At 50.6% G+C, this 14,992-nt stretch overlaps 2 protein-coding genes across 2 annotated transcripts; one reads left to right on the top strand and one right to left on the bottom strand.

The window, feature by feature from the left end:
• Positions 1–3,732: 3,732 nt before the first annotated feature.
• Positions 3,733–6,245, bottom strand: LOC123348307 (olfactory receptor 11A1-like). Its single transcript, XM_044985823.1, has 2 exons — positions 6,180–6,245; positions 3,733–4,743 (listed from the first exon to the last, which is right to left on the bottom strand). Exons 1-2 carry the CDS (start codon positions 6,243–6,245, stop codon positions 3,733–3,735), a joined length of 1,077 nt encoding a protein of 358 aa, XP_044841758.1.
• A 5,478-nt stretch (positions 6,246–11,723) lies between these two features.
• LOC123348306 (olfactory receptor 11A1-like) lies at positions 11,724–14,551 on the top strand. Its single transcript, XM_044985822.1, has 3 exons — positions 11,724–11,739; positions 13,256–13,391; positions 13,591–14,551. The coding sequence occupies exons 1-3, from the start codon at positions 11,724–11,726 to the stop codon at positions 14,549–14,551; spliced, it is 1,113 nt and encodes a 370-aa protein (XP_044841757.1).
• The last annotated feature ends 441 nt before the right edge of the window (positions 14,552–14,992 follow it).

Here is a 14,992-nt window from a genome sequence, read left to right as displayed (position 1 = left end):
TGGTCTCTGGCTGTTCAAATTCAGCCTCTAGGCGCTGAGCCTCTGTGGTCCAGCCCTGAGTGAAGCTTTCATCCTTTCTTTACAAATATTATGGAGCACACAGCACGTAGCTATAAGCATAGGATGTGGTCATTGGCCAGGTCCAGCTTCCCATAGAGGCAGCGCCATCGGGCTTTTAAACGGCCAAAAGCACACTCAACAGAGTCACAGTCTTTTTGGAGCAGGATGCGATTAATGGCCCTGCACACTTCCATCAAGATGAGTCCCATGGTCGACTTTCCCACTCCAAACTGGTTAGCAACCAATCGGTAGCAGTTTGGAGTAGCCATCTTCCACAGTGGAATTGCCACCTGCTTCTCCAATGACAAGGCAGCTCTCATTCTCGTGTCCTTGTGCCGGGTGAGCTCATCTCACAGTCCCATGAATGTGGCTTTCCTCATCCAAAAGTTCTGCAGCCACTGCCCATCATCCCATATCTTCATGACGATGTGATCCCACCGCTCAGTGCTCGTTTCCCGAGCCTAAAAGCGGCATTCCACGGTGGTCAGCACCTCCGTGAATGCCACAAGCAATCCTGTGTCGTAGCTACTATGTATGGCAAGATCAATATCGTGCACCTTGTTATAAACATATAGCTAAGGGTAGCATAAAAACCCTCCTTTACCTGTAAAGGGTTAAGAAGCTCAGATAACCTAGTTGGCACCTGACCAAAAGGACCAAGAAGGGGAGAAGATGCTTTCAGATCTGTGCGGGAAGGTTGGGTTTTTTTGGTCTCTTTGTGTATTCTCTCCAGATCAGCGAGGAACCAGGGCAGGGAAAATACATCTCCCTAAGCCATATCTGAACTAAGCATCCAATATTACAGAAATAGTAAGTAATAGCAAGGAAATGTGTTAGATTATCTTTTGGTTTAGCTTGTGAATTTTCCCTGTGCTAAGAGGGAGGTTTATCCGTTTTTGTGACTGTAAAGTTTTGCCTAGAGGGGAAATCCTCTGCGTTTTTTAATCTGATTACCCTGTAAATTACCTTCCATCCTGATTTTACAGAAGTGCTTCTTTTACTTTTTCTTTATAATAAAGTTCTGTTTTTTAAGAAGCTGTTTTTAGTGTCCTAAAAACCCAAGAGTCTGGTCTGTGCTCACCTTGGTTACTCTCAAACCTCCCCAGGAATGGGAGTGAAGGGGCTTTGGGAGATATTTAGCGGAAACAGGAACTCCAAGTGGTTCTTTTCCTGAATCTTTGTCTAACTCACTTGGTGGTGGCAGCAGTACTCATCCAAGGACAAGGAAGGACTTGTGCCTTGAGGAAGTTTTTAACCTAAGCTGGTAGAAATAAGCTTAGGGGGTCTTTCATGCGGGTCTCCACATTTCTACCCCAGAGTCCAGAGTGAGGAGGGAACCTGACACACCTTTTGCCTTTGTAGTTTAAGGAATAACTCCACTGCCACTCATGATGTGTTGGTCAGAGCAAGCAGCGTACTGACCATGCTGGTCAACAGTTCGGGATCCATCCCTGCAGCCTGAAGAGGCAAGGTGTGCAGTACATGAACTGTTGAAAGATGGCACCAAATGCAGACGGAAGCACAGGGATTTCTGGGATGCAAAGCAATGCATCACGGGGCTTTGGGACTGGACCCAGGATGCCCCAGGACCCCCTCCGCCTTCCCACAAGTCTTAGCGGCAGAAGAGAAAGAGGTGCTCTGTGGGATAGCTGCCCAGAGTGCACCACTCCAAATACCGCTGCAACTGCCGCAAGTGTGAACATGCTATTGTGCAGGCAGCTGACAGTGTGAACACACAACAGTGGTTTCCCTTCAGTGCTCTCTGAGCAGCGCTGCAACTGTCGGTGCTGTAACTTTGCCAGTGTAGACGTGCCCTAAGAGATGATACAAGCAGGCTGCAGACTCTTAAGGGGCCAGCTGCACTTGCTTACAGCTTGGAATTCCCAGGTGTTCCATTCACAGGCTAAAAATCCCGTTAGCCTGGGTCCAGCACTTCCCCCAGTTCAGTCTTTGTCCCTCAGGTGTTTCCAGGTGTGGTGTTGTAGGGAGAGTGAGGTACCATCATGATGTCATATCCCCCTTTTATATCTTCTTCCTCTTCTTCTTCCTACTTTCCGGAAAGCTCTTTTGCTGTGACCTGGATCAAATGGTTCCCAATGTATAGTGCTAGTTCAATAAACCCACTTCTTAAAACCTCCTACACCTCCACCCCCACCAGCCTCAAACCACTTCCACCCCCCAAACCTCCCTCTGTCTTCACCCCAGCCCCACCCCCCACTGCCCCACAACCCTTACTCCCCCGGGCCCTTCTGCAGCCCCCAATACCCAGGTCCATCTACCCTACACATCAGCCCAAATACCCCAACTCCTGGCTGCAACAACTCCTCTCTCCCTTCTTCAGCTGCTCCTGTCCCTGGGGCTCACCCCGGAACTCCCCGCAGGGCTCTTCACCTCTTTACCCTGGCACCAGCATCCCACCTTCACTGTGTGCTGGGCTGGGGAACTTTCTCCTCCCTAGTCCTCCCCTTGCTTTTCCCACTGGGGTGGTCAGGTGGCTCAGCCTCCCTCCCCACCCACTCAGAGGAGCCACCACAGCAAATCTGTGAGTGATGAGAGCCAGCGGCCCGGAGCAGGGAACTGGGCCCAGCCCCAGAGGACACTGCTGTGGGGTGAGCAGGGAGCAGGCTGGCTCGCCAACCCCCTTTCCCCTCGCTGGGGCATCATCTCCACACCAGCCCAGGGTAGAGACAGCGAGAGCACAGCCGGGCAGTTTTACTGAGCTCCCCCAAAGGAGATCTTCACACACACACCGCGGGAACTGGCTCTAAGGGAGCAATCCTGGCTGGCTTGCTCTGGCCTCTGCTGAGCAGGAGATCAGACTAAAATGACCAGAATGGACTTTTTTCACCTTAAAAGCTATGAATCTCCCAGCTCCCCTCCCCTCAGGAAGAATGGGTTAACAGGGAAGCATGACTCTTGCAGGGTGGAGAGAAGGAGGGCGGGGGTGAGTCCAGGGACCTCTCTCTCTCTCCTGTCTCCTGCTCAGCTGAATAGAAAAGAGCACAGTGAAAACCATGGTGATCTCCTTGGGGCACAGACCATTCCTCTCCCCTCTCTGGAAACAGCCCAGGACTGAGCAGTGCACCTACACGCTAGTAATAAACCATAAACCTTAAACCTTGGCAGTGAGTCTACAGTGCGACAGAGATGGGGCTTGTTAAGAACCCCACATACAGAGCTGAACAAAGGAAGGCAGCCTGCAGTGTGCAACAGCAACTCGTATTGGTCCTACAAAGCCCATGAACAACAATACAGATTCTTGAGCACCAGCCCCCGGCTCCCGGTCTGTTCACTTACTACTTATCAGAGCTGGTGACAACTTTTCAGTAACCGCAAATTCCACGAGAACACTGAATTTTGATTAAACAGTTTTTTCATGGAAAATATCTCCTATTATTTTTTTTTTGCCAGAAAACTGAAAACACTGCAGCCAATTATTTTTCCAGTTTCCAGCTGAAAGTTTTTAAATTCCTCCTGCCAAAAAACAAGACGTTTTCATTTTCCACGTTTTCTGCCAGCCCCTCCCCACCAAATATATTTTCAACTATCTCTATTCTTTATAAATACGTACACGCACGAGTATGTCGTTCATACAGCACTTTTGTATCAGGGCCACTTGGCCCTGCTGCTTTGACAACAGAAACCTAATGGACTGAGACTCATTTCATTCAACTAGTTTGGATTCTTTGTAAGGGTCACAGCTCTCCTGACAGCGTTTCTCAGGGCCTCCTTGACCTCTCTGTTTCTCAGGGTGTAGATGAGTGGATTGGCCAGGGGAGTCAGGACTGTGTAGCAGACAGAGAACATTTTGTTCAGGGCTCTCAGGGTGCCGGATTTCGGCAGCATGTAGACAATCATGATGGTCCCATAGAAAAGTGCCACCACAATGAGGTGAGAGGAGCAGGTGGAAAAGGCCTTTTGCCTCCCGCTGGTGGACGGGATTCGCAGGATGGTTGCAATGATACAAATGTAGGATATCAGGGTTAATAGAAAAGGGGAAACTGCATCTAGGAAGGAAAATATATAAATAACCGGTGTGATCTGGCTGGTGTCCCTGCAGGAGAGTTGAATCAATGAGGTGAAATCACAAAAGAAATGGTCCATTTCATTGGGGCCACAGAAAATTGGCTGTGATATAACACATGTGACTATTGTACAAATTAGAAATCCACTAATCCAAGACCCAGCTGCTAGCTGGAGGCACAGCCTGCCATTCATAAGGGTTCCATAGCGCAGCGGTTTGCATATGGCTAAATACCGATCATAAGACATCACTGTCAGGAGATAACACTCTGTAGTTACCAGAGAACCAAATAAAACCAATTGTGTGATGCAGCTGGGAACAGAAATGGTTCTGTCCCCAGTCAGGAGACTGGCCAGCACCCTGGGCAGGATGGTGGAGGTGTAGCAGGTCTCCAGACAGGACAAGTTCCCCAGGAAGAAGTACATGGGGCTGTGAAGATGCTGATCAGCCACAACTAGCGCTATGATGAGGATGTTCCCAGCCATGGTTGCAATGTAGATCACTAGAAAGAGCAGGAAGAGAAGGGTCTGCAGCTCGGGGAGATCCCCAAATCCCAGGAGGATGAATTCCGTGACAGACGTTTGATTTCCCCCTCCTCCTTTCTCCATGAGCTGAATCCTGTGACAGTGAAAAATGAGCTTTATAAGGCTGTCTATAACCTGCTTTGAGGAGGCCGTGTCTGGCCACCGGTCTGGGGGGTTCTGCATTTCAATTTAATTTTAAATGAAGCTTCTTAAACATTTTAAAAACCTTATTTACTTTACATACAACAATAGTTTATTATATATTATAGAATTAGAGAAAGAGACTTTCTACAAACATGTATTGCTGGCACACGAAACCTTAAATTAGAGTGAATAAATGAAGACTCGGCACAGCACTTCTGAAAGGCTGCCAACCCCTGGTTTATATTCTCTCACACCAGAGAAACTGCTTCAGGAGCTGGAGACTCCACCACTTCCCTTGGTGATTTGTTCCTAACAATAATCCCCCACATTGGCAACAGACTGCGCCTTATTTCCCATTGACGTGTGTCTGGGTCTAGCACCCAGCCCTTGCTCTAACTGTGCCTGTCCCTGGGCAATGAAAGTTGTTTCTTCCCACGAAGGTGCTGAGACCTCTTCTCAAGTCAATTCTCCTTGACACACCAAACAGCCCCAGCTCTCTCACTGTAGGGTATTTCCTTCAGCCCTCACATCATTTGTGTGGCTTTTTTCTGCACCCTCCAAAATCTTTCCATGACCATTTTACACTGTGCCCCCAGCCCTGCACACGGTATTCCAGCGTCGGTGGCACCAGGGCTCTCTACAGGGGTGAATCTTCCTCTCTGCTCCTGTTCTCTGCTCCCCTGTTTATACAGCCAAGGACGGCGTCAGCCCGCGGCCCTCAGCCCTGCACGGGGAGCTGATGGTGGGTTACTTGCCCTCTGTAGCCCCTACCCGTGCTGCGATGGGGGCCAGGATCACACACAGAAGCTGCCCCCTGGGAAGGGCAAGAGGGAGGTGGCGCCATGGCAGTGCCAGCGATGAGGGAGTGACGCTGACCCACAGCACAGACTGGAAAGTGACTCTTCCCCTGGCTGTAACTAGGGCATAAATCAAACCACCCTTGGGGCAGATGCACACACAGACTCCTTTCGTTCATAGCGCAGTAGTGACTGGTCCAGACACACTGAAACTGCTGATAATGAATTACCAGCTATTACTGTTAACTATGAATTACTGCCATGCAGAGGACACTTGGTCCTGGTCTGGGTCTTTTACTTGACCCCCAAGGCGTGGTCTCAGGGCTTGCGTTCAAAATATCTCTGGTCACAAGGCCCAGGGCCTTCACAGAGTATTCGGGGCATCTTCCTGACGCCCTCACTCACACCGGTCTGTCGACCTTAACTTTCATTCTGACACACCAAACCAGAGGTCTTCCTTTATAACCTACCTAGTCACTTCTAGTGACTCTTCCTGGGGAACCAGAACCCAAAGGCATCAGGCATGTCTGGCAGCAAAGTTCGAATAAAGCGTCTGACTCACCCAAATCCCGAGCCTATGGACAGTCCTCCACCAGAAACCCACTATAGGGATTTCAAAAGGTCTCTTACCTTTTCGAGAGGCCCGGGGTCTGGTGGGGAACGGTTCATGGTCCTTGGGGTCTCGGGGGTGTTCATCTAATCCGAGTCATGGCACCAAATGATGTGGAAAAATCGATCCACACGCTGTGTTTTTAATCAGATCAACCTGAGGCCTTTTTATTGATTACAAGCGCTCAGGGGAGAACTGTTATGGAAAACGGCCTCCTCAAAGCTGGTTATAGACAGCCTTATAAAGATTAAAACCACAGTCTTAATACGCAAGTTACATACATCATTTTCTTACTAACTGGTTACAAACATTGCAAGGCTAAAGCTGATTAGAGCAAAAGTAAATTTCTTCCATATTAGGCTTTTCCTGTTATTGCTTATCTGTTCTATGCATGCTGACAGTAAGGGATATGACAAAATTGTTTTTTAGGCGAGGACTGTAACCTACTTTCCACTTCCTCCTCTGTCCCCCCTCCCTCTTAGCTAGTCTGGCCGGCCCTGGCCGCTTGACATGAGGCCTGGGCCTACATGGCCTTGGATAACACTGGATTTTCCCTTACACTCTCAACCACTGAGTGTTGTGTTGTGGCAGTGCCAGGGGATCGGGTCCTTACTACACTGGGTGCTGAGTAACCACCCAACAATTGGTAACAATTCCCACCTGCTAGTCGGCCGGAGGGTGCTGGGTGGAACTGGAGGCAGAGTCTGTGCTGTATCCCAGATGCCACAGGGACCCCTAACTCAGCCCTGCTCAATGCTCTCTCACTGCAGCGGCTTCTGAAAATCCCACTAGGTGCCTAAATACCTTTCAAAATATGATCCAAAGTGACTTACCCAACGTCGCACAGCAAGGCTGCGGCTGAGCAGAGAAGAGACCCCAGGTCTCCTGTCACAGGCTGGGGCCCTAATCGCCGTGTAACCGGCGCTCTGGAGAAAATGAAGGTAGAGCAGTCAGTGCTGGGGGAAAGGTTGTGACACCACAGACACAGGGCGCGCTGCTTCTTGATCTGTAAGGATTCCAGTCTCTATTCCGTGCATTTCTAACGTACCCCCCTTTCCTGGGGGAAGATCAGTAACACCACAAAATGCTGAGAGCCTCTCTGCTCCCACGGAAAGCCACAGAGGAAATGCTCAGCAGGAGAAATGAAACATCTCAGCACTGGGCTGGGAAGGTGCATCAGAATCTGCCCCCCAGAAAAGGCTGGAGAGGCAGCTGAGAAGCAGTTGAAAATCTGAGAGTCCGTGAGCAAATAATGAGGTGTCCAGACGAGAGAGGGAATAGCCAGTCAGAGGGCATGAGGGTGCGGGGAGGACAGACAGAGGGATGTGTAAGGGCTGAGATGAGAGCTGGGTCTCCTTTCTGATCCATCAGTGTCTCTAGCTGCAAACCGCAAAACAACGAACTCTAGAATCATAGAATCATAGAATCTCAGGGATGGAAGGGACCTCAGGAGGTCATCTAGTCCAACCCCCTGCTCAAAGTAGGACCAAACCCAACTAAATCATCCCAGCCAGGGCTTTGTCAAGCCTGACCTTAAAAACCTCTAAGGAAGGAGATTCCACTACCTCCCTAGGTAACCCATTCCAGTTCTTCACCACCCTACTAGTGAAAAAGTTTTTCCTAATATCCAACCTAAACCTCCCCCTCTGCAACTTGAGACCATTACTCCTTGTTCTGTCATCTTCTACCACTGAGAACAGTCTAGATCCATCCTCTTTGGAACCCCCTTTCAGGTAGTTGAAAGCAGCTATCAAATCCCCCCTCATTCTTCTCTTCTGCAGACTAAACAATCCCAGTTCCCTCAGCCTCTCCTCATAAGTCATGTGCTCCAGCCCTGAAGTCCTTCCTCCAGCAGAGCTCCCAGCGTGTGAGGACACTGCCCGAGGGGGTGTCTCAGACCAAGGGCTGCGTAGGCGTAAGTACCTGAAGATCTGCCCCAAGGCTAGTGACACTCACCTTCAATCCTCAGCATGCAGCAGCGTGCTCTCCATGGCCAGAGACTGGGGCTGGTGTCAGTCGGCCTTCGTGTCTCATTCCCTGGGCAGACCCCTGCCTGTGGCTACTGGGACAGGCGCCTCTCACTGCCCAGGGTGATTGCTGGAATCGCACAGACCCTTAGTGCCTCCTGCTCTTGGCTCTTGCCGGGTTTATCAGTGAAAGCAGCTGCCCCCTGGGCCTTACCACTGCTGTTGGGATCTCCCTTGGGACTGCTGCCGGCGATGCTCTGGGTTCTTCCCTGCAGAGGGGAATTGATGCTTTGTTACATGTTTTAACAGTGTAACATCATAAGAACGGCCCTATGGGGCCAGACCAACGCTCCATCTAGCTCAGTGTCCTGTCATCCAACAGTGGCCGGTGCCAGGTGCTTCAGAGGGAATGAACAGAACAGGGCAATTGTCGAGTGATCCATCCCCTGTCGTCCAGTCCCAGCTCCTGGCAGTCAGAAGTTCAGGGACACCCAGAGCCTGCGGTTGGGTCCCTGACCCTCTTGGCTAATAGCCATTGATGGACCTGTCCTCCATGACCTTATCTCGTCCTTATTTCAACCCTGTTATTCTTTTGGCCTTCACAATATCCCCTGGCAACGAGTTCCACAGATTGACTGTGCGATGTTTGTCCACCTGGGGTCAGACTCCGGCTGGTCTCTACAGCGTTACCCCAAGCAGGTAAAGTTCATGGGACCTGAAAGTTACAGGGGCTGCTCCTTGCTGGTTGCCCAGAGTGGGGAGAACCAACACGTGCTCCATGGTTTTGTGGCTTCCTCTGCTCCAGCGCACAGGCCAGGTGAGCCACAGAGGGTCCGATACCGCAGTCTAGCCACAGTTTGGCAGCTTCACACCATCCCCAACATGGGCCCTGCTTGGCACCGTCCATCTGGCCCAGAATGGACTGAACTGGGCCCTGTCCCCTCTGAAACTGGGAAGAGAAGTCAGATGAACATTTGTTCTGGTGACAATTTTCTGAGCAACTCTGCTTGCTGTACAGTCACTGGGGCCAGCCAGCTGCCCCCGGTGTCCTTCTGAGGTCACCCCCATCACTTCGATTGACACTCGCTTTGGCTGGAGGGAGCTAGGCAGAGGAGGGTGGGGGTGGGAGGCCCAGGCTGGAGGGAGCTGGCCAGAGGAGAGTGGGGGTGGGAGGTCCAGGCTGGAGGGAGCTGTCCAGAGGAGAGTGGAGGTGGGAGGCTCAGGCTGGAGAGAGCTGGGCAGAGGAGAGTGGGGGTGGGAGGCCCAGGCTGGAGGGAGCTGGGCAGAGTATAAAATAAATATTAATTAAAAATCAATTAAAATAATATAAAACATCATTTGAGAGCATAAAATAAAAAAAAATCATGATACTTTTAAATTTTAAAAAACCTCGCAAATTGAACCCAAACCTGCTGGGTGAGAGACAATGGGACATGTGCTGCTCTCCTCACACTTCAGGGGTGTCTGAGCACCCCATGCCCTGCCCCTCAAGGACAGCTCTAGCCAGCAGTCTCACCCCGGCCCTGTGGCCACCGCAGCCCCATTATCAATGAACTGTGAGACCCTCCAGGCTAAGGGAGTTAGACACTCAAATCCCATTAAAATCCCAACCCTATTGAAAGTTAATGGGGGATGTGGGCTCTCAAGGTACCTTGAGACCCCCTCCCATACAGCCTTATTGTCTACATGTGGGTCTGTCCAGACACGCTGGATTGGTTGGGCTGTGTTGAAATTTGACCGGCTGATAGGATTTTAACCTGGGTTAATGAACGTGAAAGTGTCAATCCAAGTGACGATGGGTTAACCGCAGAATGACACAGGGGTGGCTGGGTAGCTGAACTCAGAGTCTGGCCCCAATGTCTTCTACAGCAGAGCGGCTCAGATCATTGCCAGTGGAAGCGTTTTCCATCTGACTTCATAGCACCAATTTCAGGGGGGCTGAGGGTCTGCTTTGAGCTTTTAGTTCAGGCCATTCTGAGCCAGCCAGAGGGGGCCAATAAGCCCCATGCCAGGGACAGGGTGGAGCTGCCACAGGGTGTCTGGATAAAAGTAAACTCCATCACTGTTACCACCAAACAGCCTCCAGCTCCAGCTCACAAGCAGCTCACTATTAACCTGTGTGGACCGGCCATTGAGCAGGGAGCAGCTGTCATCAGAGATGGGGTGGGAGGATGCTTGAAAGATGTGGACACTCTCTCATACATCAGCAGCTGCTGCCGTGTTCCGGGCGATTCAGTGACAATGTGGGGACATTATGACATCCAGCTTCTGGCATAGCTCCAGATCTATAGAGCCGCACTTACACCAACTCTGCTGTACGACCATGAAACCTGGGCTCCGGGGGCAGGCTGAGGAGTGGCGGAGTGATGGGGTTTGATTCTCGTTGTCTCCGTCAGCTGCTCCATAGCAAGTGGCAGGACAAAATCAGCAGTGAGAATGTTTGTAGCCAAACCCAGAAACTGCCTCCATCAGCACTGGTTCGGTTCTGGCGGCTTTCTTGGTACAGACATATTGTTAGGATGGACGATCAACAAATGCCGAAGGGGGTTTACCAAGCAATGCCGCTGTATGGTCGGCAGTCACATGGTCACCGAAAGCTTTGGTGGCATGATAAGCTCTCCAGTGATAGACATAGACTGAACCTCCAGCCAGATGTCAGGGCCTAGCTAGGGTTGGATCCGGGCGGCCAGAGCACGTCAGGGCCTAGCTAGGGATGGATCCAGGCAGCCAGAGCACGTCAGGGCCTAGCTAGGGATGGATCCGGGCGGCCAGAGAACATCAGGGCCTAGCTAGAGATGGAGCTGTGTGGCGCTCAATGTGCAAGGAATCTGCATGCCCCCTATGGGATTGTTGCCCTGATGCTCAAGTTGGTGGCTGGCTGACAGTATTTCTAGCTACACCAAGGCTGGGTTACCTTTGGGAATTGCCTCCCTTCTCGGTGCCCAGTTGTCTCGCCTGTGAAATGGGGATGAGGACACTTGCCACCCTTTGCCACGTGCTTTGAGATCCACGGCTGGAAACTGGTATGTAGGAGTTCAGTCTGATCATTAAAGGGATTGAAGCTAATTCCCCATTCTCTTGGGCCCTTCATGCACATACAGCACATGGGAACACAGGAGCTTTCCTTGGGGATTAGGATGCCAACTGCACCCGCTTTGCTGTAACACTGTTTTAACAAGTAACTCTGCATCAGCTCCCCTCTGCCGGGAACCCAGAGCATCACCGGCAGCAGTCCCAAGCAAGATCTCAACAGCAGCAGAAGGCCCTGGGGGCAGCTGCTTTCATTGATAAACCCAGCAAAAAGCCAGAGCAGAAGGTACTAAGGGTCTGTGTGATGCCAGCAATCACCCTGGGCAACAAGAGGCGCCCGTCCCAACTAGGGTGACCAGATGTCCCGATTTTATAGGGACAGTCCCAATTTTGGGGTCTTTTTCTTATATAGGCTCCTATTATACCCCATCCCTGTCCCGATTTTTCACATTTGCTGTCTGGTCACTCTAGTCCCAGCAGCCACAGGCAGGGGTCTGCCCAGGGACTGAGACACGAAGGCCGACTGACACCAGCCCCAGTCCCTGGCCATGGAGAGCACGCTGCTGCATGCTGAGGATTGAAGGTGAGTGTCACTAGCCTCGGGGCAGATCTTCAGGTCCTTACGCCTACACAGCCCTTGGTCTGAGACACCCCCTCGGGCAGTGTCCTCACACGCTGGGAGCTCTGCTGGAGGAAGGACTTCAGAGTGGGTTGCTTTGTAGTTTGCAGCTACAGACACTGATGGATCAGAAGGGAGACTCACATCTCATGTCAGCCCTTATATATCCCTCTGTCTGTCCTCCCCGCACCCTCATGCCCTCTGGCTGGCTATTCCCTCTCTGTCTCCCTGGCAGCTTGTTGTTTGCTCAGGGACTCTGCACCTCGGGTTCTCAGCTGCCTCTCCAGCCTTTTCTGGGGGGCAGATTCCAATACACCTTCCTGGCCCACAGCTGAGATGCTTCGTGAGTGCCTCCTCCATGGCTTTCCGTGGGAGCGGAAAGACAATCAGCATTTTGTGGGTGGTACTGAGCTCCCCCCAGGAAAGGGGTGTACGTTAGAAACGCACTGCATGGAGACAAAAATCCTTACAGATCAGGACGCAGTGAGCCATGTCTGTGTCACAGCCTTTTCCCGAGCACTGACCGCTCTCCCTTCATTTTCTCCAGACCGTGGGCAGTTAGAGCTCCAGCCTGTGACAGATCTGGTGTCTCTTCTCTGCTCAGCTGTCGCCTTGCTGGGTGACCTTGGATAAGTCACTTCGGATGATATTTTGAAAGGTATTTACTCACCTCGTGGGATTTTCAGAAGCACCCAAGCTCCCAATGTTATGTCACAGGAGTGGTGTGAAGATCAACACATTAGAGATTGTGAGAAGCTTGGACACTGCAGTAACAGGGGTAGATGAGTACTGGGCACAGGCAGACTTTCCATTCTCCCCCTGTATCTCCCACTCCAGACCCAGGTACTGCCTTGGTCATGGCCAGGGGCAGAGTCACTTTCCCGTCTGTGCGGTGGGTCAGCGTCACTCCCTCATCGCAGGCACTGTCACGGCGCCACCTCCCTCCTGCCCTTCCCGGAGGGTAGCTCGTTTGTGTGACCCTGGCCCCCATCACAGCATGGGTAGAGGCTACAGAGGGTGAGAAACCCAACATCAGCTCCCCGCACGTTGTGGTGGGGCACGGGTTGATACCGTCCTTGGCTGTATAAACAGAGGAGCAGAGAACAGGAGCAGGGAGGGCGTTTCACCTCTGAAGAGATCCCTGGTGACACCAATGCTGGAATACAGTGTGCAGGGCTGGGGGCACGGTATAAAACGGACTTTGAAAGATTTTGGAGGGTGCAGAAAAAAGCCACACAAGTGATGTGAGGGCTGGAGGAAATACCCTCCAGTGAGAGACTTAAAGAGCTCAGGTTTTTTGGTGTATCAAGGAGAAGTGACTTGATTACAGCATCTTGATGCCTTCATGGGGAGAAAACCCTCGTTACCAAAGGGCTCTTTCATCGCCCAGATACAGGCCTAGCCATAGCCAAGGGCTGGAAGCTGAAACCAGGCATGTTTCAATGGGAAATAAGTCGCAGGTTTTGTTTATTTTTCCCAGTGAGGGTGATTATCCATTGGAAAAAACTGGCAAGGGAAGAGGTGGATTTTCATCTCCTGCTATCTCCAGATCAGGATTGGCTGCCTTTCTGGAAGGTCTGTCTCAGCCAAACACAAGTTATTGAGCTCAGCGCAGGGTAAGTGGGGAAATTCTGTGGCTTTTCTTACGTAGGGGCTCAGCCTGGATGATCCAATGGTCCCTATTGGTCTTAAATCTAAGACTCTGTGAATGAAAACCATTGGGGTATGGGGCAGAAGAGTGGCAAATTAACTGGGTGGTCGTGCCTTGGAGTACAGCCAAAACTTTCGATGCTCATTACATTTTCACTATCACAGGATACAGCTCATGGAGAGAGGAAAAGGGGAAAATCAAACGGCCGTCATGGAATTCATCCTCTTGGGGTTCGGGGATCTCCCTGAACTGCAGACCCTTCTCTTCCTGGGTTTCCTAGTGATCTACATTGCGACCATGGCTGGGAACATCCTCATCGTTGCGCTAGTTGTGACTCATCAGCACCTTCACACCCCCATGTACTGCTTCCTAGGGAACTTGTCCTGCTTGGAGACCTGGTACACCTCCACCCTCCTGCCCAGGATGCTGGCCAGTCTCCTGACTGGGGACAGAACCATTTCTGTTCCCAGCTGCATCACACAATTTCATTTCTTTGGGTCTCTGGTAACAACAGAGTGTTATCTCCTGGCAGCCATGTCCTATGATCGGTATTTAGCCATATGCAAACCGCTGCACTATGGAACCTGTATGAACGGCAGGCTGTGCATTCAGCTAGCAGCTGGGTCTTGGATTAGTGGATTTCTAATTTGTACAATAGTCACATGTGTTATGTCACAGCTAATTTTCTGTGGCCCCAATGAAATTGACCATTTCTTTTGTGATTTCACCTCATTGATTCAACTCTCCTGCAGCGACACCAGCCAGATCACACCAGTTATTTATATATTTTCCTTCCTAGATGCAGTTTCCCCTTTTCTATTAACCCTGACATCCTACATTTGTATCATTGCAACCATCCTGCGAATCCCGTCCACCGCCGGGAGGCAAAAGGCCTTTTCCACCTGCTCCTCTCACCTCATTGTGGTGGCACTTTTCTATGGGACCATCATGATTGTCTACATGCTGCCGAAATCCGGCACCCTGAACAAAGTGTTCTCTGTCTGCTACACAGTCCTGACTCCCCTGGCCAATCCACTCATCTACAGCCTGAGAAACAGAGAGGTCAAGGAGGCCCTGAGAAATACTGTGAGGAGATCTGTGACCCTTACAAAGAATCCAAGGTAGTTGAATGAAATGAGGATCAGTCAGTGTGGGTCCTATTGTGAAAGGAGGAGGGTCTAAGTGATTGTGAATACAGAAATGCAGTATACAAAAGATGTGTGTGCCCACCGACACCCCTTTATCATACTTATCTATATCAATATATATATGTGACGTTGCACTCCGTAATGTTTATAGGGAATATGCTTATTGATATATATGAGATAACTAGAATATGTTTTATGCCATGTAACATATCTCTGTAAAGGTTATGATCTATTGAATATATTCGTCCTATTTGTATGCATGTATCATTTTTGTATTCTAAGTCATGAATATTGGTTATGTATTTGTTTAATTTTAAGTAGCCTGAGTGAAGCAGTTCGTCAGCTTCCTGAGAAAAGACTATTCTCAGTAAGTGCCCAATCAAGAAACACTTAACCTAACAATGAACTTGGAGACACC

Source organism: Mauremys mutica, chromosome 13 (assembly GCF_020497125.1).
Source record: "Mauremys mutica isolate MM-2020 ecotype Southern chromosome 13, ASM2049712v1, whole genome shotgun sequence".
NCBI classification, from domain to species: Eukaryota; Metazoa; Chordata; order Testudines; family Geoemydidae; genus Mauremys; species Mauremys mutica.
This window is presented reverse-complemented; position numbering and strand designations above follow the sequence as displayed.

Bases quoted from the DNA above. Each gene is read 5' to 3' on its own strand.
- LOC123348307 (XM_044985823.1), bottom strand. From the start codon at position 6,245: ATGAACACCCCCGAGACCCCAAGGACCATGAACCGTTCCCCACCAGAC. The intron at 4,744-6,179 runs GTAAGAGACCTT...TCCTCAAAGCAG, and splicing joins ACCCCGGGCCTCTCGAAAAG to GTTATAGACAGCCTTATAAA.
- LOC123348306 (XM_044985822.1), top strand. The intron at 13,392-13,590 runs GTAAGTGGGGAA...TCACTATCACAG, and splicing joins GTTATTGAGCTCAGCGCAGG to GATACAGCTCATGGAGAGAG.